The sequence below is a fragment of the Leopardus geoffroyi genome, chromosome C1, assembly GCF_018350155.1.
Source record: "Leopardus geoffroyi isolate Oge1 chromosome C1, O.geoffroyi_Oge1_pat1.0, whole genome shotgun sequence".
Classification (NCBI taxonomy): Eukaryota; Metazoa; Chordata; class Mammalia; order Carnivora; family Felidae; genus Leopardus; species Leopardus geoffroyi.
In genome coordinates this window covers 221219276-221247199 of record NC_059328.1, presented here as the reverse complement: position 1 = coordinate 221247199, position 27924 = coordinate 221219276, and the positions used below count along the sequence as shown (strand labels likewise).

The 27924-nt window shown below is 55.9% G+C and overlaps 2 protein-coding genes across 26 annotated transcripts in view; one reads left to right on the top strand and one right to left on the bottom strand.

Annotated features, from left to right (window-relative positions):
• Positions 1 to 2619: 2619 nt before the first annotated feature.
• Positions 2620 to 4187, bottom strand: LOC123599721. 2 transcript variants are annotated; one of them, XR_006713275.1, is made up of 2 exons: positions 3603 to 3974; positions 2620 to 3513 (listed from the first exon to the last, which is right to left on the bottom strand). XR_006713275.1 is itself a non-coding variant. In XM_045481978.1 (2 exons), exons 1-2 carry the CDS (start codon positions 4185 to 4187, stop codon positions 3175 to 3177), a joined length of 627 nt encoding a protein of 208 aa, XP_045337934.1. In that variant the 3' UTR covers positions 2620 to 3174. The 2 variants fall into 2 exon arrangements, 1 of the variants encoding a protein (XP_045337934.1); XM_045481978.1 differs by having other exon boundaries at positions 3900 to 4187.
• The window catches only part of KIF1A (kinesin family member 1A), a 101723-nt gene continuing 76926 nt past the window's right edge, over positions 3128 to 27924 (top strand). For 23 of the 24 annotated variants that reach the window (XM_045481974.1, XM_045481973.1, XM_045481972.1 and 20 more), the window contains exon 1: positions 4110 to 4216. The gene's annotated coding sequence lies outside the window, so the exon portion shown is untranslated. Of the gene's footprint in view, positions 3150 to 4109; positions 4217 to 27924 lie in introns of those variants that run through there. The other variant, XM_045481953.1, reaches the window with a different exon arrangement.

The window sequence follows — 27924 nt, the reverse complement described above, 5'->3', positions numbered from 1 at the left end:
AACAATGACCACATTCCTGGGAATGAGTGTTAGTTATTTTAAACAAAAGTGAGGACCAAAGGAAAAAAAAAAAAAAAAAAGAGTATGTCCACAATAACTCAGAACCATAATCCTAGACAATCAGGGCCCTGGAGTAAAGAATCTGTGGCAAGCTGAGGTACTTGAATGTTAGGGACAATATGTGACTACAGAGGTTCATGGGGTAAGTAAAAATGGTGTTAAATTTAGGGCAATTGCCATAAGAATAAAAGTAAGACCAAGGATAAAGCAGAAGAGAATTCACTATACTCCACGAAAAATAGAAAAAAATAAATACAATAAATAAAATTTTGTATAAGATGGCAAACCAAATCTCAATATAACAGTTAATTACTATAAATGTAAGTGGATTAAATTCTAATTAAAAGGTAACCTTCCCCCCAAAAGGTACAACCTGATTAGATTTAAAAATGCTAACAATGGGTAGCTTAAAAGAGATACACTTAAAAAGAAAGATACAAGGGGCACATGGGTGGCTCAGTCGGCTGAGCATCCGACTCTGGAGTTCGGGTCAGGTCATGATCTCACGGTTCATGGGTTGGACGGCAAGGAGCCTGCTTGGGATTCTCTCTCTCCATCTGTCTCTGACCCTTCCCCTCCCCCCTCTCAAAACAGATAAGTAAACTTTAAAAAAGAGAAAGATACAAATAGCTTAGAATAAAATGTTAGCAAAAGACATGCCAGGCAGATATGAACCAAAGGAAACTGGATATGACTTTCAAATTTAAGACAAAAAAATTTTTTTAAACCCACATGGGACACCACATGCATTCTGATGAAATGGGCCACAGAACAATAGTGCACGTCCATCAGGATCATTTAAATACCCGAGAATAAGTCTCAACGTACATCACGAAAGATCTGCCAGACCTGCAGGGAGAGATAGGTATTTCAACAATTGTCACTCGAGATTTTAATTAAAAAAAAAATTTAATAGCTCAAGCAGACAAAAACTAGAAGTCTCCGAATCCTGAACATCATAATTAATAATCTTAAAATCATAAATATCTACAGAACTCTATACCCATCAAACAGAGAGTACAACCTTTTAGCACATGTAGAATAGTTACAGAAAAAGACCATGTGTTGGGAGCTGAAGAAGCCTCAATAAATCTCTGGGGCAACATTCCATGCAGCGGGCTGCGATGTTTGGCTTGTGCCTCAAGGTCCCCTCTGCGCCACGTCCTAAGAAACCATGCTCGTCAGTGGGTGCCCAGCCTTCCGGCTGCTCTTGGACTCGGGCAAAGGGGGCACTCCCAGGTCCAGAGAGGAGGAGAGTGGGGTCCAGGGCCAGGGGTTGGCTGCTCTGGTCCCTCTTGATGAGTGCTCAGCTAAGGCCTCTGTTCCCGCCAGGGCTGCTCCCTCTCCTCCCTCCCACCCCTTGCAGTCGGCCGCAGCGTCACCGCAGCGTCCCTCAGTCCTGGGGTTTCCCTTCTCCTACCTACACCTTTGTAAACAGTCCCTTTATCAAATACTCCTCACGTTACCTAATTGGAGTGTGCCATCTGCTTCCTGCCAGGATCCTGACTGAACACAGACTTTGTTCTCAGGCGGTAATGCGATTAAATTAGAAACTGGTAACAAAAAGTTACGATAAAAGAAATACCGAAGCAAGCGAGCAAGAAACGCTATTGGAAAGTAAATAACATTACTAAATAAGGCATGGGCTTATAACCCACGAGTTTAAAAGGAGATCATCAGGGATATTAGAAATGTTTAGATCTGCGGCGCCCGGGTAGCTCAGGCAGTTAAGCGTCCGACTTCGGCTCAGGTCATGATCTTGCGGTTTGTGAGTTCAAGCCGAGCGACGGGCTCTGTGCTGACAGCTCGGAGCCTGGAGTCTGCTTTGGATTCTGTGTCTCCCTCTCTCTCTGTCCCTCCCCTGCTCGTGCTCTGTCTCTCTCTCTCTCTCCCTCAAAATAAATAAACATTAAAATAAAAAGAGAAATATTTAGATCTGAGTGATAATGAAACATCATATGTCCAAATTTGTGAGCCCTGATAAGGCTGTGCTGTAGAATGAAGTTTGCAGTTTTAAATATATCTGTCAGAAAATTAGATGGTTTAAAAATAAATGAGTTTGAGCACTTAGCTCAAGACGGAAGCAACATACAGACCCGGAGAACCAGGAAGGAGGGAAATCATCAACAAGGGCAGAAATGAGTGAAACAAGAGGAAAGATGAGAAGACGGCCTGAACAAAAAGTTGGTCCCTTGAAAATATTTAAAAATATTAACAGAGAAAAACGCAAGTAAACAAAGTACAGAATTTAAAAAGGAGAAATAACTAAGACGCGATTGACATAAGAATGAGTATATGCTGGTAATTTTAAAAGCTCAGGGATGGGGCGCCTGGGTGGCGCAGTCGGTTAAGCGTCGACTTCAGCCAGGTCACGATCTCGCGGTCTGGGAGTTCGAACCCCGCGTCGGGCTCTGGGCTGATGGCTCAGAGCCTGGAGCCTGTTTCCGATTCTGTGTCTCCCTCTCTCTCTGCCCCTCCCCCGTTCATGCTCTGTCTCTCTCTGTCCCAAAAATAAATAAACGTTGAAAAAAAAAATTAAAAAAAAAAAAAAAAGCTCAGGGAAATTGATCAGTTCCTAGAAACATGTGAAATTTGGCTCAAGAAATAGAGAACTTGACCAGATCAATAAATATGATGAAAATGGAAATGATAAAGCCCCCCCATGCCCTGCCCAGATAGTTTGGAAAAACAAGAATTTCTCTTTTATGTAGGTGGTTCCATGAAATAAAAGAAGAAAAGAAGAAAAGTTGGGGGGGGGGGGCTTTGGGGGATGGGGTGGGAGGGTGGCCTCCTTGGCAGGATGCATATTCCAGGAGCTGGGCTGGAAAGGGACCTGGGCACCTTGTCACTCTGGAGGAATGTGCCACACAGATGGTGCAAATCGAGGCGAAGCCCCCCAGCCCTCACTGAGTGGGGTGAGGATTCAACGGTTAACTAAAACCTTCAGGGCAGCGTCTTGCACCTGCTGGGCGCTGGCGGAGGCTGAGCCACGGGGATGCAGGATGCATATTCCAGGAGCTGGGCTGGAAAGGGACCTGAGCACCCCGCTTCCGCGAAGGCATAACGTCACTGCGCCCACCGCAGTTCCGGTGGGTGAGCTGGCTGGAGGCTCTGTCAAAGGTGCCACCCCCTAGGGTGGCCGGTGGAGGTCGGTGGCAACAGCGATGCCAGTCGGTCTGGGTGGCCTGGGAAGCCGCTGGACAGGTTGACGCAGGCTGGGTTTGCCCGTGTGGCCCGGCAGCAGCGTGTGACCTGGTCCACGGAAGTTAGGCTGCGGAGGCAGGGTGTGAGGACCGTGGGGGCTGACGACCTGGAGAAGTGGGGCGGGCAGCGGGTGGGGGTCTCCACCCAAGGCATGATGGGAGGAGAAGCGGGAGGCGGCCGGCCGGTTGCATCATCCCTGCGAGAAGAGCTGTGCGCGATGCTCTGGTCCCCTCCAGTGCCCGACGGAGCCTGCAGACGCGATTAAAATTCACCTGTTACACCGGAGTCGGTGTCCGCTCCCCGCCCCCCACCGCCCCTCCCTGCGGCAGGGACCCCACCGAGTCTTTGTCCCTCTGCGACCAGGCGCTCGTGCTGCCAGCCTCGCGGGTGGCGGGGGGGGGGGGGGGGCGCTGGGGGCAGGCGGAGATTTCACTAGAAAGGGGTCACACTTGGGGGAAGGCCCGGCGCGGGATCCGCGGCAAGTGCGGGTGGGCAGGGGGCCTCTGGGCAAGTGCGGGTGGGCAGGGCGCCGCCCGGTCACTCACCCCCGCGGTGGGGGGGGGGGGGGCGCGGGGACTGCGCTGGCGGAGGGGGCGCCGCGTTCGAGCCCGGGGTCGGTTCCCCACGTCTCCCACCGAGCAGACCGCGGTGTCGGCGGTGATGTCACAGCTCGGCTCCAGGCCCCCCGCCCCCTCCGGTCCCAGCCCCCCTCCCCGAGGCGGCCGCGACGCCCGTCCTTCTCCCCGCGCGACAAACCAGCTGGCGGCTGGGGCTCGGGCGCCGCGCGCAGCCAACCAGCGCGGCGGGAGGGGCGCGGGGCGGGCCGGGCCGGGGGCGCGCAGCCCGTCACGCGGTGCCGCCGTCACAGCGCCCAGCGCAGCCCAGGAGCGGCAGCAGCTCCGCGCTCGGGGACCCGCGCCCATGCCGGGCCGCCGCCAGTGACGCCGGAGAGGTAAGGCGGCCGCCCGCCTGGCCTCGCCCCTGCGCCCCGCTGCCCGCACCTGCCTGCGCTGCGCCCCCCCCCCCCCCCGGAGCCGCGTCCTTGTCGCCGCCGGCACCGCGCGCGCGGCCCCTGCTCTCCCCCCGACGCTCCCCGTCCCCGAGGAGAACAATGGGGCAAATTCAGGGGTGACCGCCCTTCAGTCGCGGCCCGGCCGGACCCTCGGGAAAGGCCCCGTCGCCGCGACCCTTGCTGGGGCGGGACCGTCGCCGGGAGGGGCGGGGGTCGCCAGGGGAGGGCGCGCGCCGCCGGTGGCCTCTCGAGACGCCCCCTCCGTCGCTTCCGCCCTAGTCCTTCCCTGGAGAGGGGCCGCCGGGCTAGACCGCGGGGGAGGGCGGGCCGGGGCGAAGCGGAGAGCGCGCGGCCGGGGGCGCGGGGCAGCTGCCCGGGCCCCCGGGGTGGGGGAGGGGGTGCTGGAGCCCGGAGCCTACCAGGCGGGGCGGGGCGGGCGGGGGCTGCGGCGGGAGGCCCGCTTCGTGCGCACCTCGGGGGGGGGGGAGTGCCCTTCATCCTCTCCCCGCCGCATCCTCTTCGGGAGAGACCCCAGCTCCATTCCAGAAAGGCTTGGGAGGGGCCGTCAGCGGATGAGGCCTGTATCTACGCAGCCGGCGCCCCAGTAACAGGTGTGGCCCGGCGGCGGGCAGGGAGGGGGCTGCGGGGCCGCCCGACTCGTGTGACAGGGACCAGCGCGGACGCGAGGACCCCCGGACTCCCCGTTTAGGCTGCGGCTCCCCCTCCCTCCTCCCACCGCAAACCAGGGGCGCAGCCCGTGTGCTCGAGAAGGGGCGGCGGAGGCATCCCAGGGCCGAGCGAGGGTCTGCGGTCCCCTGGGCGCTGGGTGGGCGGGGTGGGGGTGGGGGGACAGCGGGCCGCAGGGCCGAGTAGGGGGGAGGGGAGGGAGGGAATGCCAAGTCATGGGGCCTGCTGGGCGCGGGCACGACGTCGCCCCGGCGCGGACCCGATGCGCGCCCTCGTTTCCAGGAATAGGGACTTTTCCCGAGAGACCGGTGGCCCCCTCCCCAAGAGGCGGCCCCCTCCGAGGCGTGCCCGCTTTGCTGGGACCAGAGGCCCGTTAGGGCATCGAATTGGACCTTGCGGCTGCGGAGAGGAGGAGGTGCGGGGAGGTCCCTGCCGCGCAGGGCTGGCCGGTCCCAACCCCGGGGGAGGACTGCAAGACAGAGCGCCCGCTCCTGCGGAGCGGTCACACCCGACCCGCTCTCCCTGCCCTGCTGTCTGTCTGCCTAAAGGGGCTCTGCCGGGGGCAGCCTGGCCCGGATGCCTGGCCTCTCGGCCCGAGAAGGCAGCTGCAGGTTTGAAGGCCAGCTCTGGGGTCCAGAGCCGGGGGCTGGGACCGCACCTGCGGCGGCCATTTTGCAGGTGTGGTTGGCCACCCGCCTCGGCCGGGGCCGCGGGGTGAGGGTGGGCAGGCGTGGCGCCGGCAGCGGGGCGCAGCGTCTGCAGGGGCGGCTGAGGGATGCTGCGAGGGCCAGGGCCAGGCGCCAGGTCTGCTCTTGGCCGGGGTCGAGATCCAAGATGGGCTGATGCTTGCAGGGAGGCCGCTGGCTGGGAGACCCAGAGGGGGTGGGCGGGGGGAGTCAGCCTCTACCTGGATGCTAGGTCTGCGGAGGGCACTGGGTTCAAGATAGGGACCGGGTGAGCAGCTCTGTCCCGCCTTCTGCCGGCATCTGAAGACAGGAGGGGTGTCCTCTGTGGGGTGTGGTCCACAGGACAGAGAGACTGGGATCGGGTTTGGAGTCAGGGCTCCCCGAACCCAAGAGTCCCAGCGGGGTGGGGGCGCGACGAGGGCCTGCTGAACGTCTGCTGTGTGCCCCATCCCCTCTCCCACACTGGAGTGTCCCACAGACTGCCCCTCCTGGGGCCTTGCCCTGGGCCAGCCACAGCCAGTCGGAGACTGGACAAAGCTAGAATTTATGCCACCCGACACAGGGGCCCGTCCACTCTGCCTCGACCCCCTTCAGTCACCACTGCAGACCCAGGGCTGACCGTGTCCTTTGGAAGGAGAGCGAGATGGGGCCCTGGGACCACCGGATTGGGGACTGTGGTGGGGGGAGGGGGGAACTACCAGCTTTGGGAACCATGCCCTTCATGCCTGAGACCCCGTACCTCTGAGAGTGGTCACTCAGCCGCTAGTGACCCCCAGGATGAGCGCACGGTCGTCCTCCTGCCCACTCCCGAGTGCTCCCTAGAGCACCACCCCATTTAGGTTTCTTGGGCCCAAGGGAGTGGATCCCCACCCACATCCACTGCCTCCCTTTCCCCACCCAGACCCAGGAGCATCTCAGGGCCTGGTTGGGGCTGGACCACACCCTGCCCCAAACCTCTCAGCTTGGCTGGGGTGCTCAGGGGCAGAGCCAGGCAGGTGGGTCTGTTCTGTCCCATTAGCTGATGGGCCTCACCCCACAGCAGGGCTGGGGTAGCAGGCAGGGAGGGCGTAAGGGTCGGGGGTGTGGGCGTGTGACTCACTGCCCCACCTGACCTAGCAGGTTTGCAGTTTAAGTCCCAACAGGACCTTGATTCTGGCTTTGGGCACTTCCCCCCACCCGCCCCCCACCCCGCCCCAGGTGCCTCAGGAACTCAGTGAGGGGCCATTGCACCGGGGGCACTGGAAGTGTGGAGGGCATGGTCAAGTGAACGGTCTGCTGAGGCTGAGCCTCTGACCCGTCTGGGTTTCTCTCCAGCCCTTCCTGTGTGCCTCCATGGTCACGTCCCCCGCCCCAGCCAGCTCCCACCCTGGTTTTGTCATGCGAGCCCCTGGGAGCCCCTTGCTAGCTGGTGAGGCCTCACTGGGCGCTGTCCCTGGCACTGGGCAGGATTTACCTGCCGCCTGGGTGGCTGGGTATCTGAGAGGAGGGGCTGTCGCCTTCTCGAAAGCCTCCTCCGCCTGGCTTTAATCCGCTAATCCTGGCCCTGCCCGCCCCCCCCCCCTCCTCCATGCAGACAGAAGCCCAGGGGTGCAGAGTGCCTGCACTGCCCGCCTGCTGGGTTCCAGGGCCCCCTGGGTCGGGGGTGGGGGTGCTGGCCAGGACCCTCGCCTCCTGTTCTTCCTTACTCCTCAGCCTGCTCCGCACTGGTCTTGGGCTGGTTGTGCACACAACAGTCCCTTACACGCTCAGTCTCAACACACCCCCACGCACACTCACTCACATACACTCATGCTTCCGGCCTTACTCGCACTCTTACACGTATTCACACACGCACACTCACATGCACCCATAGACACACTTACACACCCAACCTCACCCTCTCACTGTCTCTTACACACGCGGCCTCACACACTCTTCCAGTCTCACTCTCGCACACTCACCCCCCCCCACACTCCCTCTCACACGCGCACACGTGCACACACGCACACAGCCCTCGCTTGTCTTTGTTCCTGCCTAATCCTCTCTCTTCTCTGGAGCCTTCCACCCAGCCTCCACGGGAGGTCCCTGAACCCCCTCACATGCCACCACCTTGAAGCCAGCTGCAAGCCCCCACTGTAGGTGGTGGGTCAGGGGAGAGAAGTAGGCATTTAGTGGGTGCAGACTGCGTTGCACATCTCACGGGCCTCTCCTCATGGGGGGCTCCCAAGCCCCCGGCCACTCGGGCGGTGCTCTCCCGTTTCTCAGATCTGGAGACTAAGGCTCCTGACGGGCCTGTGGCTTGTCCGGGGGCCCTGAGAGTCCACCCAGCTCCCTAGACCCCGGAGATGGCTGCTCTTAGTATTCCTGCCCTCCTTGCCACCCCTCTACGCCACCCCACCCACCGGCCTACCCCCCAACCCCACTGCCTCACTCATCCCACCCCACCCCTCCACCCCCCACCCCAACCCTCTACCCCCACCCCACCCACCGGCCTCATCCCCCACCCCTCACCCCACTGCCTCACTCCCACCCACCCCACCCCTCCACCCCCCACCCCAACCCTCTACCCCCACCCCACCCACCAGCCTCATCCCCCACCACTCACCCCACTGCCTCACTCCCACCCACCCCACCCCTCCACCCCCCACCCCAACCCTCTACCCCCACCACACCCACTGGCCTGCCCCCCACCCCACTGCCTCACTCCGACCCACCCCACCCCTCCACCCCCCACCCCAACTCTCTACCCCCACCACACCCACCGGCCTCACTCCCCACCCTTCACCCACTGCCTCACTCCTACCCACCCCACCCCACCCCACCCCAACCCTCTACCCCCACCCCACCTACCGGCCTCATCCCCCACCCCCCACCCCATTGCCTCACTCCCACCCACCCCACCCCTCCACCCCCCACCCCAACCCTCTACCCCCACCCCACCCACCGGCCTCATCCCCCACCACTCACCCCACTGCCTCACTCCCACCCACCCCACCCCTCCACCCCCCACCCCAACCCTCTACCCCCACCACACCCACTGGCCTGCCCCCCACCCCACTGCCTCACTCCCACCCACCCCACCCCTCCACCCCCCACCGCAACCCTCTACCCCCACCACACCCACCGGCCTCACTCCCCACCCTTCACCCACTGCCTCACTCCTACCCACCCCACCACACCCCACCCCAACCCTCTACCACCACCCCACCCACTGGCCTGCCCCCCACCCCACTGCCTCACTCCCACCCACCCCACCCCTCCACCCCACACCCCAACCCTCTACCCCCACCCCACCCACCGGCCTCATCCCCCACTCCTCACCCCACTGCCTCACTCCCACCCACCCCACCCCTCCACCCCCCACCCCAACCCTCTACCCCCACCACACCCACCGGCCTCATCCCCCACCACTCACCCCACTGCCTCACTCCCACCCACCCCACCCCTCCACCCCACACCCCAACCCTCTACCCCTGCCCCACCCACTGGCCTGCCCCCCACCCCCCACCCCTCCACCCCCCACCCCAACCCTCTACCCCCACCACACCCACCGGCCTCATCCCCCACCACTCACCCCACTGCCTCACTCCCACCCACCCACCCCTCCACCCCCCACCCCTCCACCCCCCCACCCCAACCCTCTACCCCCACCACACCCACTGGCCTGCCCCCCACCCCACTGCCTCACTCCCACCCACCCCACCCCTCCACCCCCCACCCGAACTCTCTACCCCCACCACACCCACCGGCCTCACTCCCCACCCTTCACCCACTGCCTCACTCCTACCCACCCCACCCCACCCCACCCCAACCCTCTACCCCCACCCCACCCACCGGCCTCATCCCCCACCACTCACCCCACTGCCTCACTCCCACCCACCCCACCCCTCCACCCCCCACCCCTCCACCCCCCCACCCCAACCCTCTACCCCCACCACACCCACTGGCCTGCCCCCCACCCCACTGCCTCACTCCGACCCACCCCACCCCTCCACCCCCCACCCCAACCCTCTACCCCCACCACACCCACCGGCCTCACTCCCCACCCTTCACCCACTGCCTCACTCCTACCCACCCCACCACACCCCACCCCAACCCTCTACCCCCACCCCACCCACTGGCCTGCCCCCCACCCCACTGCCTCACTCCCACCCACCCCACCCCTCCACCCCACACCCCAACCCTCTACCCCCACCCCACCCACCGGCCTCATCCCCCACTCCTCACCCCACTGCCTCACTCCCACCCACCCCACCCCTCCACCCCCCACCCCAACCCTCTACCCCCACCACACCCACCGGCCTCATCCCCCACCACTCACCCCACTGCCTCACTCCCACCCACCCCACCCCTCCACCCCACACCCCAACCCTCTACCCCCGCCCCACCCACTGGCCTGCCCCCCCACCCCACCCCTCCACCCCCCACCCCAACCCTCTACCCCCACCCCACCCACTGGCCTGCCCCCCACCCCACTGCCTCACTCCTACCCACCCCAACCCTCCACCCCCCACCCCAACCCTCTACCCCCACCCCACCCACTGGCCTCATCCCCCACCCCCCACCCCACTGCCTCACTCCCACCCAGCCCACCCCTCCACCCCCCACCCCAACCCTCTACCCCCACCCCACCCACCGGCCTCATCCCCCACCACTCACCCCACTGCCTCACTCCCACCCACCCCACCCCTCCACCCCACACCCCAACCCTCTACCCCCACCCCACCCACTGGCCTGCCCCCCACCCCACTGCCTCACTCCCACCCACCCCACCCCTCCACCCCCCACCCCAACCCTCTACCCCCACCCCACCCACTGGCCTGCCCCCCCCACCCCACTGCTTCACTCCCACCCACCCCACCCCTCCACCCCCCACCCCAACCCTCTACCCCTACCACACCCACCGGCCTCATCCCCTACCCCTCACCCCACTGCCTCACTCCTACCCACCCCACCACACCCCACCCCAACCCTCTACCACCACCCCACCCACCGGCCTGCCCCCCCCATCCCACTGCCTCACTCCCACCCACCCCACCCCTCCACCCCCCCAACCCAAACTTCTACCCCCACCCCACCCACCGGCCTCATCCCCCACCACTCACCCCACTGCCTCACTCCCACCCACCCCACCCCTCCACCCCACACCCCAACCCTCTACCCCCACCCCACCCACCAGCCTGCCCCCCACCCCTCACCCCACTGCCTCACTCCCACCCACCCCACCCCTCCACCCCCCAACCTAACCCTCTGCCCCTGCCCCACCCACTGGCCCGCCCCCCACCCCCCACACCACTGCCTCACTCCACCCACCCCCACCCCTCCCCTCCATACATACCCCAACCCCAAACCCCCAACCCAATCCTCTACCCCCACCATCCCACCCACCACCCCTACCTGTTCCCTCACATCCCCACCACACTCTTCTGTCCCAGTGCCCCACCCGCCCCACCTCACAAACAGTAGGCGTCCGGTAAATGCTATTTTCTTGTGGAGCTGGTTGTTTTAGCCCAAGTGGTCCATTTCCTGTGTGCCCAGAGAAGGCAGCCACCGCCCTGTTCGGGTGCAGATTTTCTGTGTGCCTTCACAGCTCCCATTTAGGGCCCGTGTTTCCTGAGGAAAGAGCCCCCCTGCTCTGGGTGTCCTGTGAGGCTCCCGAAATGCAGCTCTGGGGAGGGGGTGGGGATGGCCCCCACTGCACCTGCAGACCCCTCTCCTGCCTTCAGAGTGAGGCTGCTGGTGCCCAGGAGTGCCCTAGGGGGGTGTCGGGAGTCCTCTCCCCCCTCTCAGGTCTAGCCCAGCCAGTAGTGCTCAGGGGGGCATCGGTGTTCTTCCCCAGCTGTCGTCAGCTCCGCCAGGATGGTGAGGGGCAGGGCTGGGCCATCAGTGCCCACGGGCTGTGGGTCCATGAGCACCAGGCATCTGAGGGGCCCCTGTGGGGCTGGGGCATGGGGGTTGTCATCTGCTTTGTGTCATCTGATCCTCACTGTCCGCCTGCTCCTGATGCTTGGGCCACAGCACAGACACAGGCCCTGGTGCCTGAAAGGTGTCGGGATAAGCAGTGATGTGGCGGCCAGGCCCAGAGTGGAGGAGGAAACTTAGGGCCTCCCTCTCCTCTGCATGAGCTCCATGCTTGGGCAGGACATTCTTCACTAGCGTCTTATTCCCCAGCCCTCAATCACACTCTGTCCTGCCAGGTCCCCTCTTTCCTGGCTCCCACACCCCCTGGAGCCCCGTCCCTGCTGTCTCCCTCCTGTCTGTAACCTGCCACGTGCCAGCCTGCCTGTTGCTCACCACATCCCCTGGGTCAGTGGCTCTGTTTCTCGGACCCCAGAGCTACTCTGGTTTTGGCTTCCTGTCCTGTGTGACTTCCTGAAAATGGTGATGAGTTCTTGGCCATGTGTCTGCGTCTCTGCTCTGTCCTCACGCTGGGTACATGGTTTGTCCAGCGGCACTTGTTTTCCTTAAACATTCCGCTCAGAGCACTCGACGTTGGCTTCATAGCCTGCTGCATCCAGTTCCTTATGAGCAAAGATCCACCCCTTTTCTTTTCCTGTTTTCTTCCTCGACTTTATGCATTGTCTTTTCGTCTTGTTCTCTTTTCTTTCATATATCGTGTCTCCTTTTTTAGGTCTTATTTTCTGGGCAGTTTTGGACTTCATTTGAAAGTTCTTCTTGAAATTGTGTATTTCAGCACCTACCTTTTCCATCTCTAAGAGCTCCTTCTTTCTTGTTACTAACTGTTCTTGTTTCACAGCATCCTGTTCTTGTTTTGTAAATGTACTATTTTCTTGAAACGTTCTGAGTATATTCATTGAGGGTTTTTTTTTTTTTTTTTCATTTGCTTGTTTTTACTTCCATTCTGTGCTTTATCTCTTGTTTTCTGCTGGTTTATTCTGGTCTTTACCTTTGAAACTTTTTATTCTTGTCTTGTACATGGAAGTCCTTGTGGGCCTGTTTGTGTTGGGGATCCCACTGGGTAGTAGAGTGTGCTGCCACTGGTTTCCCCAGGTCTGAGTGGGATTCCGACTGGCACTCGGTGTGGGCTCTGGAGGCTCCACTGGCAACCTTTGCTTTTGGTCTGAAGGGCTAGGAGCTGGATCCAAGCTGTCCTGCTCCCTCATACTGGAGTGTGGGGCGCCGGCATCCACACTGAAGCATTCACTCTCACCGGGCATTTCCTTCCATGTCTGTGAGAAGAAACGTCAGCTGTGTGCCTGAGAGTGTTGGCAGCCACGGCCCTCTGTGAGGGTGGGTGGCAGGGAAGGGGGTGAAAGTTTTACTGATGTGGCTGTTCTACAGGCAGACTTACACTGAGGACCCTTTCTCCAGCCTCACTTCCTGCCCTTGCCCTCCACTGGCTGCTTTGAGCCCACGAGCCCAGAACCCCCGAGGCCCCTGCTGTGTGCCAGCCCCTTCTGGGCCGTGTCTGGCTCCGCCCCCTCCCACAAAGGTATGAGGGCCTGAGGTCATGGGTGATGCCTCTCCCCTGCCCTTCACCATTGGAGTGACTCACTGGCGTGCTCTGGGGCCTCCAGAGTGACCCCTGGCCATGCCTGGCACTCGTGCAGCCCGGGGGTCCTCCTCACCCTTCTGAGGGGTCTAGGGGCCCGGCCGGCATGGACTGCAATGTGTATCTGTTGTAATACCAAGAAAAGCTAGTTTTGTCTTTTCTCAAACTCTTCAGGAAATATCAGTGTTTCAGGAGGAGGTGCTGCGTTGCTGTGATGCTCCAGGGTGTGCCGCTGGGCTGGGGGCGGGCAGACCGATGCCCGAGGGGACAGCGGCCAGGGAGGCCTTGGCGCCCAGTGCGGATTTGTGCAGGGGCCGGCCCCAGGCCTCGGGCAGCCTTTGCTCGTCCGTTTCTCCACAGAGGTTTGGCCTCTGCTTGCGCATGCTGCCCACACCCCTGCTCTGTTCCTTTGTCCTGTTCCTTGGAGAAATACTCCAAGGGCCCTGAGAAACAGATGTGAGCTCCTCGAGGGGCTGGTCCCATCCTCTGTGTCCGCCGTGACCTGTCCGCGGTTGGGTCCTCCGCGTGTTTTCACCAAGTGAACGGATTTCAACTCCCCTCCTAACCCGGGGGCCTTGGCCCGTGGCTCTGGGTCTCCCTCCCCCGCGGTCCTGACCATCGTCACTTCCTCATCCACATGCGTGCCTGCTGTCGCCTGGCCCCTCTCGTCCTTCTCCTGCTGACTGTCTTCTCTGCCCCACTTCTCACGGATGCAGCCCAGGTCTTGTCGCCCTCAGACACTGATGGCAGCCCTCTTCAGGCCACGGGGCAGACCCTCGTGGCTCCGGGGCCCTCTGGAACAGTTCCTCGGGCTCCTCTCGGGTTCTGGCGTGCTCCCTGCACCTGCGTGGTTCTCCCGGCTCTGAGCCTGGGCTGGCCTGCTCATCACCCCTGCACACGCCCTCCCCGCCGCCCTCTGCAGCACCTGCAGCCACGTGACCCTCCACCCCTAAAGGGACCATGGCGCGCTTTCTGCCTTCCCGTGTCCTCTCAGACGCCTCACCAGGCGCTGGGAGGGGAGCTTGGCCTTCTTCCTGCTCTCCAGCTTGTGGCGTGTCTGCGGCAGTGACCCCCCAGCCCCACACCTTCACACCCCCCGCTGGCAGCCCCGCCCCCTGCCGTAGGTGTCACGGGCTGGCTCCGCCCCCTGCCTCATCACCCTGATTTCCTGCTCCCCTTCGTGGCGAGACTTCTCGAAAGAAGTTAAACACTGTTGTTATGTGATAGGACTCACGAAAAAGAATACAGAGCGTGTCTACAAACAGCCACGTGTCCACCCTCAACTTCAGAGGTAAAGCTTTTCCAGCACGCTCCCCGCTTCCCCGGCACTGAGGGCGACCGCCCCCCTAACCCTCGCGAGGGGGCTCTGGGGCCGGGCCGCCTTGCAGACCCGGAGGGCCACATCAAAGCCTCGGCGGCACCCGTGGTCAGACTCCTGACCTGACCTGAAGGCTCACCATCACCCAGCCTGCACTCCGCGTACTCAGAGCTGCGTCGTGGACCCCGAGGCTCCCCCGTGGGTGTGCCGAGTCCCCTCACGCGTCTGTCCGTGTCCCGCCGGGCTGTCTGAGTGACGTTTGCTGTTTATGACATTCCCAGGGACTGTGTCTCTGCTTCATTCGGTCCCATCTGGACAGCCGCGGTGTGACCTGTCCTGTCTCCGGTCGGTGGACAGCCAGTCTCTCCATCCCCTCCCTCTTCCCTCCTCTTTCTCTTTTCTGCTGCAGACACTGCAGTGTTGGGGTACACGTCTGGTCACAGAGCGGCCGGTCCCATGGTCTGCGACTGTATTGGGTGTGTCTCCCAGTGTTGTTTCTAAGGCGGTCATGCCGGTGAGCTGTTCCCATTGACCTGTCCTTACACCAGGTCGTGTTGCCACATGCTTTAACGCTGGGACCCGAGGGGTGTGGTTTGGAGCCCACGCTCTCGATTACCGTGGTGGTTGAGTGTCGTGTCCTGTAAGTTACCTGTTCAGATCTCGTTGCTATTTTCTCAACCTTTTTGTTTGTTTATTTGGTTTTTCTGTGTTGTCTGTATGTTCTGCACACGAGTCCGCGTGATTAGATGTGCTAAAGACATCTCCGGGCGCCTGAGCGTCTCTGCACCCACGATGGTATCTCGATGTCTGGGCTTTTCCTTCTGGAGTCTTCTGTGGGTTGAAGCCTCAAAGGAGAACGTGGAGATAGCACCCGTCTTCGTTTTCTCCCCAAACTGTTGTTCACGTTCGGGTCTTGAGTCTGGGTGGAATTGGATTTGGTATAAAGAAGGAATCTAATTTTGTGTTTCTCCATATGGCCAGCCAGTTGTCTTCATCCACCCGGGCCGCTGTAACAGAACACGCCAGGCTGGGCGGCTCATAGACCACAGTGATTTCTCACACTTCTGAGGCTGGAAGTCCAAGGTCAGCGTGCCGGCAGGGCCAGGTTCTGGCGAGTGCCCGCTCTGGGTTGCAGTTGGCCAACTCCAGTGTAGAGCGGAAGCAGGCTGTCTTGGGACTTTGATAAGGGCACTAATCCCATTCGTGCGGCCCACCCTCACGAACTCATCTAACCCTAACCGCCTCCCCATACCACCCCGTTGGGTAGGGTTTGGGTTAGGAATGTGGGGACACGGACGTTCAGTCCACAGCCAGTTTTGTCAGCCATGCAGCTTCCGGATCCCTCCCTTCCCTGCTGACCTGCACAGCCCCCTTTGTCCGCTCTCCGAAGGGCTGGGTCTGTGCGCGCGTGTTTCTGGTCTCTTCTGTTACCCTGGTGGTGACTCACCTGGTCCCAGCCACGCCATCTTAACCACCATAGCTTTATATTAAATCTTCATACCAGGAGGGCGTGTCCTCATCTACCCTCTTGTGTTTCTTCAGACGGTTTTCGGTATTCACAGCGCCTCACTCTTCCGTAGAAATTTTTGGAAAGAGTTTGTCAACTTTCCAGAAAAAAATGTATTTGAGGTTTCGTTTGAAATTACAGTGAATTTTTGATTCACTCGAGTGAAAATAAACGTTTTTTAAAAGATACTGAAAATTTTCCACAAACAAGTTATAGGTCTTCATTTATTCAGATTTTCTATAAAATTTTTGTGAAGGTTAAAAATGTCCTCATAAAAGTTATGCACATCTTTTGTGATATTTATTACTATAAAGGTCCTATATGCTTTGGGTCAATTTTTATTTTTAATTTTTTAACGTTTATTTATTTTGAGAGAGAGAGAGAGTGAGTGAGTAGGGGAGGGGCAGAGAGAGGGGGAGACAGGGAATTGGGTTATTCTTCAAAGGTACCTTAAAAATATATTTTAGCCACTAGTGTGGCTCAGCCGGTTAAGCATCCAACTCTTGATTTCAGCTCAGGTCATGATCTCATGATCATGAGATCGAGCCCCACGTGGGGCCCTGCGCTAAGCATATGGAGCCTACTTGGGATTCTCTCTCTCTCTCTCTCAAAAGAGAGATACACACACACACACACACACACACACACACACACACACACACATCTTTAACTCTTTGCCTCTAGTATATTCCAGTGTGGTTGGTTTCTAGCAATTTTACCGTACCTTCCCCAATTCAAATAATTTGTCTGTGGATCCTCTTGATTTCTGTGTGGATAAGCAAATGGTCTGTAAATGATGGCAATTTGGGTTTCTTCGTTCCAATCTGTATTTTGTCATTGTTGTTTCTTTTTCATGTCTTATCGCTCTGGCCAGAACCACCACTTCCATGTGAAATAGAAGTGTGATGGGCGTCCCAAACTTGTTTTTGAATTTAAAGGAAATGTTCCTAATATTTTAGCATTAAGTATGATGTTTGGGTAGGTTTTTAGCAGATACGTATCATGAGATTAAAGATTTCTTTTATTCTCGTATTGCCAAGAGTTTTATCATAAACAGATTTTGAAAATTATTGAATGCTTTTTCAGTATCTATGGAGTACCTCATTTGGCTTTTTCTCCTTTAATCTGCTATGTGGTGAATTCTATTAATGGATGTACTTATGTTAAACCATACATATGTTATCATACCGGTATTCTTGGAGTAAACCTACCGCGTCATCCGTTTTATTTGCTGCTTGGCCTTCTTGCTAATGTTTCAGACTTTTGTATCTATGTTCATCAGTGAGGTCAGTCTATGGTCTTCTTTTCTCAAATTTCTTTTGTCTAATTTGATGCTAAGGTCATATTGGCCTCAGTGAATGAGTCAGGAGTGTAATCTCCCTTCCTCTGTCTGCCTCTCATTTTTCTGTTCTCTTAAAGAGTTTGATTACGATTGGAATTACCTAGGTTTTTGAATGTGTGTTGGGGTTCACTTGCAAAAAGTGTCTGTGTCTGCTGGGTTTTTTTGGTAGGTAGATTTTTAAACTATTGAATCAACTTCGTTAATAGTTATAGGAAAATTCAGGTTCCCACTGAGTAGTTTTTCTCCTGGTTATAGATCATCGTTTCCTGCTTCTTGGCATGCATAATAATTTTTTTTAATCAGATTCTAGACATTTCTACATCGTGGAGTGTCTGAATTATGCTTTCTTCTTAGAAAGCATGTTGGGCTTTAGTTTGGCAGGCAGCAAATTACTTGAGATAATTTGATCCTTGAGACCTGATTTTAAGCTTTCCTAGAGTTACCCTAGAGTAGATGTCGCTCCAGGGACAGTTAAGCCTGCTGCTGAAGTATGATTTCTTTGGGGTCTCTACTGAATGTCTGGGAGGGAGGGATCGAGAGGACTCTCTTCTGGCTGGTTGATGCACAGATACCTTCTTTTATGTGAGCTTTGGGGACCTGTGTCTTCTTTGCCTGGGCTACCTGGGGACAGACTAGTTCTCTACAAAGACTCAAGGGAACCTCTGCTACCTAGCAGCTATTTCCTTTCCAGAACTCTGCTCCATGACGTCCAGCCGCTTCAAACTACCCAAACTCTGGCCTCCATCTCCTCAAGTCATGAAAGCTGCTTGGGTCCTACCTCCCAAAGCCTGAAATCTGGAAATTGCCTCTGGGCAGATTTGGAGTGATTATAGGTTTCCTCTTGTATGTTTCCCTTCTCTCCGTGATCACAGCCATGCACTGACTGCTGTACAATGTCTGAAAACAGTTATTTTCATACATTTTGTCCAGTTTTTGAGTTGTTATTTACAGTGAGAGTTTAAAGGTACCCTTGTAGCTTCCCTCGTGGCTGAATGTGGAAGTGCCGGGAGTTTCTTCTTTTGTGTATTAGCTATCTTGAAGTTTATTTTTCAGTTTTCTTTTTTTAAGTTATTTTCATTTTATTTTATTTTCTTTAGAGAGAGCGTGAGCGTGCAGATGTGTGTGCAAGCAGGGGAGGGGCAGAAGAGGAGGGAGAGAGAATCTCAAGCAGTCTCCACACCTAGCACAGAGCCGGACGTGGGATGTTATCTCACGACCTGAGACAAAATCAGGAGTTGGACGATGAACAGACTGAGCCCCCTGAGTGCCCCTCTTTTGAAGTTTTCTAAACACAGGTCTTTAACGATCTTTTATTGATTTTTAATTGTGTTCAAATTACACGATCCATTTGACACAGAGTCTTTGACATTGATTAGGAGTTGTTTTGTGACCCACTACGTGGTGAAATGTTGTAAATGTTCCATAGGTGTTAGAAAAGGGACCGTTTCTCTCATTTTCCAGAGGAAGACAGCACCTGTGTTCATCAGTTCGTGATTATCACGTTCAGGTTTTCTATATCTTTGTTAATTATGTCTGCTTGATCTGTCGGTTAGTGAGGGACTCGTTAAAATTCCCGTCATGAGGGGCGCCTGGGTGGCGCAGTCGGTTGAGCGTCCGACTTCAGCCAGGTCACGATCTCGCGGTCCGTGAGTTCGAGCCCCGCGTCGGGCTCTGGGCTGATGGCTCAGAGCCTGGAGCCTGTTTCCGATTCTGTGTCTCCCTCGCTCTCTGCTGCTCCCCCGTTCATGCTCTGTCTCTCTCTGTCCCAAAAATAAATAAACGTTGAAAAAAAAAATTCCCATCATGATAAGTTAATGAATTCTTTCGTGTAGCATGACTCTTAACCTTGGTTTTATGTTTTCATCGTGTTGTCTCTCTGGGACCGTTCTGAGTAATTTTTTCTGATATGTTTTCCAGTTCATTAATTCTCTGCTCAGCTTCATTCAATTTGCTGATTAATATGTCTGCTAAGTTTTGAAATTTGAATGGTTACATTTTCATTTCTAAAAGTTCTGCACGGTTTTTCCCCATATTTTACACCATCATTTCCCATTCCTGTTTATTTCTCTAAGCACACGTATTTTATAACCTGTGGCTGACAATTCCAGTATCTGTAATCTTCGATAGTCCAGGATGAAGATCTAATTCTGGTTCTTTTTTCATTTCCTTTTCTACCCCCCAGCCCACCCCCACCCCCGACCAGAACTCTTGCTCAGGGTGAATTGCTTCTCTGGCGTTTGGGTAATATTTAATTGTGAGCATCCATTTGACTGATCTTCATCTGTGGGAATCCTGGTGACCCGAGAAGAGGAAGCTGTTTCTTTTATTTATCATCATTATTTTTTAGTCTTTATTTTTGAGAGAGAGAGAGAGAGAGAGAGAGAGAGAGAGAGAGATTGCGTGTGAGTGTTGGGGAGGGGCAGAGAGAGACAGAGGATCTGAAGCAGACTTTCGCACTGTCAGCACAGAGCCCGATGCGGGACTTCAACCCACCGACTATGAGATCGTGACCTGAGCCGAAGACACTTAACCAGCTGAGCACCCCCCCCCCCCCCGGCCCCAGGCGCCCCGAGGGCTAAGCTGTTTCTCAGGAGATTTGTTCTTGTGGTTGTGATGTGCTGTATCGGCTGAGCCCCGCTCTGAGGTCACTTCTCAAACTTGGGTTTCGCTGATCATGCAGGGGTCGCAGATTTGAGACCCAAACCTGCACGAGGACAGGTCTGTGACCTCGGAGTCTCGGAAACACTGGCTTTTCCACCCCAGGGAGCTGAGAGGTGTCACAGTAATTCCCCTGGGTCCCTTTGATGACAGGTGGCTTTTCCCCAGCCTTCCATGTCACACGATTTGGTTCCACTTCCAACTTTGTGTGTGTTTGAGGCCACACCCTCCAGCCTCCATTCAGCAGGCAAAACCCAGAAAAAATTCACCTGTTTTCCTTGTTGGTTGAGAAATACGACTTTTATTTATTCATTCATTGATCTATCTATCTATCTATCTATCTATCTATCAATCATTTATCTATTTATAATTTTCTATTCTATTCTAGAGAGAGAGAGAGAGAGAGCAGGGGAGAGTCGGTTGCTCAGCCGACTGAGCCATTCGGGCGCCCCTAGAAATACTAACTTTGATGAGCCAACTGTTTTTGTCTTCGCACATGCCAGTGTTTGCCAACCAAAAGGAGGTCTGTTTATTTATCTACTTATTTACCTGAGCCATTTGGTAATTAAAACAAATTCTGTAAGTGTGACCACAGCCTAGAAGGGTCAGATACAGCCGCCAAACCTGTTTATGGAATCAGCAGGTGTCCGTCTCCGTCCCTGTCCCCATCAGCTCGCGCGCTCTCTCTCTCTCTCTCTCTCTCTCTCTCGGCTGTTGTGTCGCGCTCAGTCGCTCCGTCCTTCCGCGGTGCTAAATAATGTGCTTATTCTGCTGAATGGTGTTTGCCTGGTTTGGAAGTTGCATAAGTGGAATTATAAAGTGTGTACCTTTTGTGTTGGAGTCCTCTTTTCTCAGTGTTATGTTTGTGAGATTCGTCCATTTATCTTCGCTCCCTCTTGAAATGCCACCAAAATAAGGGCAAAGGTAAACTCACGAAAGACCGAAACTCTTCGGGCGGGAAGAAAGACCAGAGAAGGCACGGTAACCGCATTTTGGGAAACGAAAAGCCGAACCCTCGTGGTGACTGACGGCAGACTCAGGAAAGCTGGACGCCAAGGAGGCCGAGGGGAAACCGGGAAGCGACCTGTGGTGTCCCCACAAGGCCCAGGACCTGGGCACCCGGCTGCCTGTGGCAGTGAGGGCGAGATTCAAGGGGACCTGCCCGAAGTCTGCTTGAGGGGCAGCTGGATTCCCAAGGCTTCTCCACTGCTCCTTCTCTATCTCTTTCTAACCCTTCGGCCGTGACTTAGTCAGTGCTCACCAGTGACTGATTCGGTGACCGAGTCCAGCCCCCTCCCTAGTAGAGTTTTTCTCGAATCTCCAGCCCCCTGCCCTATCAGAGGCTCCGCTGCTGGTCCACAGACCTGGGCCGTTCTCCAGGAAGACTCTCCTGAAGGTCCCCCCCCCGGCGAACCTGCAGCTCCCTGAGGGACGCCGGGGTCTGAACCTGCTTGGGAACAGTGAAGCGCCCCCCACCCCCGGGACGGCGTGAACCCCCCCCACCCCAGGCTCGTGGTTCAGCCGCATCCCACAGTTTTCGTATGCTGTATCCTCACTGTTGTTCGGTTCAAAATAGTTTCTTGTGTCTGATGAGTTTTGTTTGTTTGTTTGTCCCATGGGTTAGTTAGAATTGTACTGCTTCGTGTCCAAGCAGTTGGAGGATGCTGTAAGTTGTTTCGTTTTGCTCCGTTTTATGCACCTTGTGAGTATAATTGTATGTATTTATTTATTTATTTTCTTAATGGTTATTTATATTTGAGAGAGAGAGAGACAGAGAGGGCACAAGCCGGGGAGGGGCAGAGAGAGAGGGAGACACAGAATCCAAAGCGGGCTCCAGGCTCTGGGCTGTCGGCACAGAGCCCGACGCGGGGCTCGAACTCACGGACCGTGAGATCGTGACCTGAGTTGAAGTCGGACGCTTATCCGTCCACCCAGTTACCCTTAACAGGATGCTTAACTGAGCCACCCAGGGGCCCCTTGATTTTAATTTTAAATTGAAATTTGTTAGAGTTTGATTTATGACTAGCATATGGCTAATTTTAGTACGTGTTGCATGCACTTTAAAAGAATGTGTGCGATATATATTTTTCCTTCTCAGTAGCTGATGGAACAAGCAAACCAAAAATTTTATTGTTTTATTTTCAACCTCTCTGTGTCTTTTTATTTAAGCTGTCTCTTGGCAACAGAATAGAGTCTTTAAAGACCTGTTTCGACAATTACATTTTACTGGGAGTGTTTACGTCATACAAATTTCGTCTGTACTAATGGGGCTTTTGTCTGCAGTCTTAAGTCTTCATTTTCCATTTGGCCTAACTTTTGTTGTTGTTGTTCTATGTTTCCTCCTTAGTTGCCTTCTATTGGATTAACAACAAGATTTACATTTTTTCCTGTTTTTTTCTTGCTGCTAAATTGTCTCTTTTTCTGCTCTTTTGATGATTACCTTAGCAGTTGAAACGCGTATACTTGAGAGTCTAATATAAATTGTTGCTTTTCCGCTTACCTGATAATGCTGACGCCTGAGCCCTGTCTCGTGGCTTCCGTCATTGCTGCGGAGAAGTCAGTTGTCAGGCTTGTTTTCGTCCCTTTAAAGGTTATATGTCTCTTTTTTTTCCTGGCTGTTTTTAGGATTCTTCATCTTTGGTACTCAGCCGTTTTATTATGATGCACCTTCATGTAGATTTCTTTGTGTTTATCCTGCTTCGCCTTTGCAAGGCTGCTTGAATCTATGGGTTGATCTGTTTCAGCAATTGTGTGTATGTATGCACATACATATGTATTTAAACTGTTTATTTATTTTGAGAGTGTGTGTGTGTGAGAGTAGGGGAGGGGCAGAGAGAGAGAGAGAGAGAGAGAGAGAGAGAATCCTAAGCAGGCTCCATGCTGTCGGCACAGAGCCCGAATCAAGGCTTGATCTCACAAACTGTGAGACCATGACCTGAGCCAAAATCAAGAGTTAGATGCTCAACCGACTGAGCCACCGGGGCGCCACTTGCTTCAGCAATTTATTTGTATTTTTTAAAATATTTTTTAACTTTTATATTTATTTATTTTTTGAGAGACATAGAGAGACAGAGCACAAGTTGGGGAGGGGCAGAGAGAGGAGACACAGAATCCGAAGCAGGCTCCAGGCTCTGAGCTGTCAGCACAAAGCCCAACACGGGGCTCGAACTCACAAACCGCGAGATCATGACCTGAGTCGGATGCTTAACCGACTGAGCCACCCAGGCGCCCCTAAAATATTTTTTAAAGTTTATGTTTTGAGAGGTGGGGGGAGAGGCAGAGAGAGATGGAGAAAGAGAGTCCCAAGCTGGCTTTGTGGCGTCAGGACAGAGCCCAATGTGGGGCTCGAATTCATGAACCATGAGATCATGACCTGAGCCAAAATCAATAGTCAGGTGTTTAACTGAATGAGCCACCCAGGCACCCCAGCTTCAGCAATTTTAGACAATTAATCATTATCTTTTTGCGTATTGATTCTCTCCCATTTCTTCTCCTTTTAGATTCCAATTACATGCATGTTAGGCTGCTTCACTGTGTCCTATATTACTCTGACTCTACTTTCTCTATTTTCCATTCATTTTTTCCTCTGTTCTGTAATTTCTGCTGGCCTGTCCTCCAGTTCGTGAACACTGCCTTCAGCTGTGTCTAATCTCTTGACCTCTTGATGTCAGTTATTGTGTTTTCAGTTCTAGAATTCCCATTAGAAATTCTTTGTTATCGTTTCAAGTCTTCTTGCAAAATTCTTCATTTTTTTCCATTTAATTTCTCCGTACTTTTCTCTTTATTTTGAATATATAAGTTGTGGTCATTTTAAAGTCCTTGTTTGATAACTCCTAGATCTGGATCATGTGTAGATATGTTTCTTTTTTTCCCCCCCAATTTGTTTTGAATCCTATAGTCCTGTTTTTTCTCACGTCCTATGACTTTGGATGTATTGTCAGACCTTGCCTGTTAAAACACTGTAGAGGCTCTGGATGGTTTGCTCCTTTCCTTCCAGACGGGCAGAGTAGATGGTCATCCCTGATTCAGGCAGAGACTAAGCGGAGTCAGGGAAGCCTTGCAGTTTGGGTAAGGTTAATCCTCCCTGTGGCTCTGGCCTCCCTTTAGACTGTGTGCTTCCCCGGGCTTTCAAACCAGGCCGTGGTGTGATCACCAAGAGGATCCTGAATGCTAATCCCTGTCTCCTTAACACGTGAGACCGCAAAAGACTCCTGGTGGATTTTTAGAAGCTTTCTGCTTGAGATTTTATTTATTTATTTTTTTTTTATTTTTTTTTTTCAATGTTTATTTATTTTTGGGACAGAGAGAGACAGAGCATGAACGGGGTAGGGGCAGAGAGAGAGGGAGACACAGAATCGGAAACAGGCTCCAGGCTCTGAGCCATCAGCCCAGAGCCTGACGCGGGGCTCGAACTCACGGACCGCGAGATCGTGACCTGGCTGAAGTCGGACGCTTAACCGACTGCGCCACCCAGGCGCCCCTCTGCTTGAGATTTTAAACTCCACCCCTCACACCCTCAGAGTTCGGCACATGTCTTAAGGCTTGAACTGGCCAAGTGAGGTTCCCCACTCCTTCTTTCTTCTGGGATTTTGGTCTCTCAAGTGTGCTTCTTTTGACCAAAAGCTCAGCGGGTTTCTCCATCCCTCGGCAACGGCCCTCTGCCTGGGAAGACTCCAGATTCCCAGCCTCTTGCCCGGTGCCCAGAATGCAAATGCATTTAAGGAGAAAGTGCTGTGGAGTGCTGGAATGTTGTCTCCTGCCCTGGCAGCCCCCCGTCTCCGGAATGTTGGCCTCCTCGCCTGCATGGTTTCAGTAGCTCTTTGATTCCTTCCAACAGATTGTGAGATTTTACCCACCTTCTCTAGCTGGGCATGGTGGGAGGGGCACTGCTGTGCTGACGGCCATTCTGCTGCCTGCTCTGCTTTCCGGGCTTCGTGCTAATAATGCACGGTCTCTACCCCAGAGCCATAAGCGTGGTCTTCGCTCTTGCAATGCTTTCAAAAGCAAAGTTCTTGCTCTATTTTTTTCTTAGTTTTTTTTTTTTTTTTCAACGTTTATTTATTTTTGGGACAGAGAGAGACAGAGCATGAATGGGGGAGGGGCAGAGAGAGAGGGAGACACAGAATCGGAAACAGGCTCCAGGCTCTGAGCCATCAGCCCAGAGCCCGACGCGGGGCTCGAACTCACGGACCGCGAGATCGTGACCTGGCTGAAGTCGGACGCTTAACCGACTGCGCCACCCAGGCGCCCCTTTCTTAGTTTTTAAAAATATTTATTTTTGAGTAAGAGAGACCGAGCATGAGTGGGGGAGGGGCAGAGAGAGGGAGACACGGAATGCGAAGCAGGCTCCAGGCTCCCAGCTGTCAGCACGGAGCCCGGCGCGGGGCTCGAGCTCGGGAAGGGTGAGATCATGACCTGAACCGAAGTCAGATGCTCAACCGACTGAGCCCCCCAGGCACCCCTTTAGCTCTATTTTTTAATATGGGGGAGCCAATCGTTCCAATACCAGCCTCCATACCCCGTTACCTGAAATGCTGTTTTATCGTCTGTCTGTCTCTGGTCAGGCTTAGTCTTTTCTGTTGATCTCTGTGCCTGTGTCATTACTGGACTTCGCAACTTGTAGCTTTACAGCAAGTCTGATACCTGGTAGGATATGCCCTTTGTCCTTCTTTTCCACAGCTGTCTTTCGAACTTTTGCAAAATGCCACTGAAAATCCTGTTGGGGTATTTTGCTTATTGGAATCGCACTGAAATAATGTAGCTGAATTTGGGGAGAGCTGAAAATTTTGCAATATTGAATTGAACATCTGCTCTCGTAAATATTTTCCTCATTCCTGATGATTTCCTATTTCGGTGCTGAACATTACTTACTCTACAGATATAGCCTCTTTTTTAATGTTTATTTGTTTATTTTGAGAGACAGAGGGGGAGACAGAGTCCCAGGCACTGTCAGCGCGGAGCCCGATGGGGCTCAAACCCACAGAGCTCGAGATCATGACCTGAGCCGAATCAGGAGTCGGACGCTTCGCTGACTGAGCCACCCAGGCGCCCCAGCCTCCTCTTTTAGGGCACAAGGCACGCTGGTAAATGCTAGAAATGTCGTTCCAATTTACATTCTCCCCAGGAATTCGTGACCTTGGTCTCGCTCTTCCCACCCCGCCCGGAATGTCCTAAGACTTTTCCCCGTTTCAAGGGCACAGAGATTTTCCAGCACGAGGAAGCAGATTGTCAGGGAGGCACGTCCCTCCAGTCCCCGCCTGGGTGGTCACTCGCGGAGGGAGGAAGGGGAAATTATTGGGAGCGCTCGGGCTGTGTGGACAAGCGCTGCGGCTGTAAGGGGCGCCGGGGTGTGGCGGGGCGAGCCCAGACCCCCTGCTCCTCCCCATCCGCCTGGGCTCCCGCTCGCGTCCTGCGCTTGCTGGCCCTCCGCCGTCGGCTGCCCTGGGCTTCCTGCTCTCCCTGCAGCCTGTGGAAGAGCTGAGGCTGCCTGAGGGGACGGGTTCCGCTCCGTGTTCCGGGGAGTTCTGAGGGGCCGAGGCCCTGGCCCTGAGAGGGCCTGGGAGTTTATCGCCTGAAACCTGCACCGCCCCCCGCCCCCGGGGGGCTCCCCTCCGCCTGCACCGAGAGGCCCCCCGAGAGGCCCCGGGACACGCCGCAGGCCCCGTCTGCTCTTGGTCCTGGGTCCCCAGAGGTCCTCGCGGGCGGGGGTTGGGTCCTTGCTGGAAAGGGGTCTCGGGGGCAGATTCTCCTGAGGGTGGGAGTCGCAGGTGAGGAGGGCGAGGCAGGAGGTGCCCCTTCCAGGAGGGCGGATTTCGTGGAGCCTCAGTGTGGGCGAGTCTGAAGACCTGTCCCCGAGCCCTTGCTCTTCTTGGATGCCTCCAGTGACGGGGGGTTCGCAGCTAAACGGGCATGTGAGTTCATTTCAGGCGGCTGAGGCCCCGAGCGCCTCTTCGGGTGAGGCTGAGTTGTTTCCCGGCGCTTCTGGCCGTTCCTGTAAACACCAGCTCTCTGCCCCGAGCTTGTCCCTCTCTGTGTCCCCAGGGGCCCGTCCCTCGGGCCCTCAGCCCCCCCCTGGGGTGGCCCGCCGCAGCCTCAGGCCGGCAGCCCCGGCAGCGCCCTGTGGGGACGGCCTTTCACCGTGGCCACGGCGGCAGCAGAGTTCCGCAGGGAGTTTTCTGCCGGCTTTGCTCAGGGGCCCGGGACCCGAGACTCCGACTCACTTTGGGGGCCACCCGCCTCAGCCTGTCATTTCACAGGTGGGTGAACCGAGGCCCAGGGGTTAAGTCACGCGGCGGAGATAAAGGCAGGCCCTGGACCGGGTCCTCCGGTCCCTGCTTTGCCCCTAATTGTCTATGACGCAATTCGCTCCTCATCAACGGGGCGTCCGTGTGGCTTCGGGAACACCCCGGGCGCCTTCGGCACGAGCCGCGCGCAGTGGCCCGTGACGCCGACACGCAGACCCCTGTGTCGTTGCTGAGGGCTGCCTGCCCCGTCCTTTCGATCTGCTCTCGAGCGAATCGTTTCCTTCCCCGCTAGTGTGGAGGCCCTACTCGTGGTTGCGGCTGCCAGCGAGAACCCCAGGGTGTAGGGTGTGGTAGGAGACTCGGGAACCCTGCTCGATTTTGAGGCACACCTTGACGACCCTTCTCGATGCCTCGAAGGCCCAGACTACCTAAGGGTCACGCTCCCGCTCAAAGAGCGTCTGTGTCTCACGACGGCTGTGCCCGCTGCCCGCGTGCCCGCCGGGTCCCTGGCCAGATGGGCGAGGCCAGGGCTCAGGAGCGTGAGTCTGAGGGCACCGGGGCTCTATGTCTGCTGCTGCCTGTGGCTGCCCGACCCTCTTCATTCCGGGCCCTGCCTTGTCCTGGCGTCCGGGGCCGGGGGACTGTGGCCGGGGGCGCTCAAGAGACAGCACCTCAGAGACCCGGTTGGCAGCATTTTCTGTGGAAACAGATGCT

Bases quoted from the DNA above. Each gene is read 5' to 3' on its own strand.
- LOC123599721 (XM_045481978.1), bottom strand. From the start codon at position 4,187: ATGGGCGCGGGTCCCCGAGCGCGGAGCTGCTGCCGCTCCTGGGCTGCG. The intron at 3,514-3,899 runs GTGGGAGACGTG...TCGCGTCTGCAG, and splicing joins CCGACACCGCGGTCTGCTCG to GCTCCGTCGGGCACTGGAGG.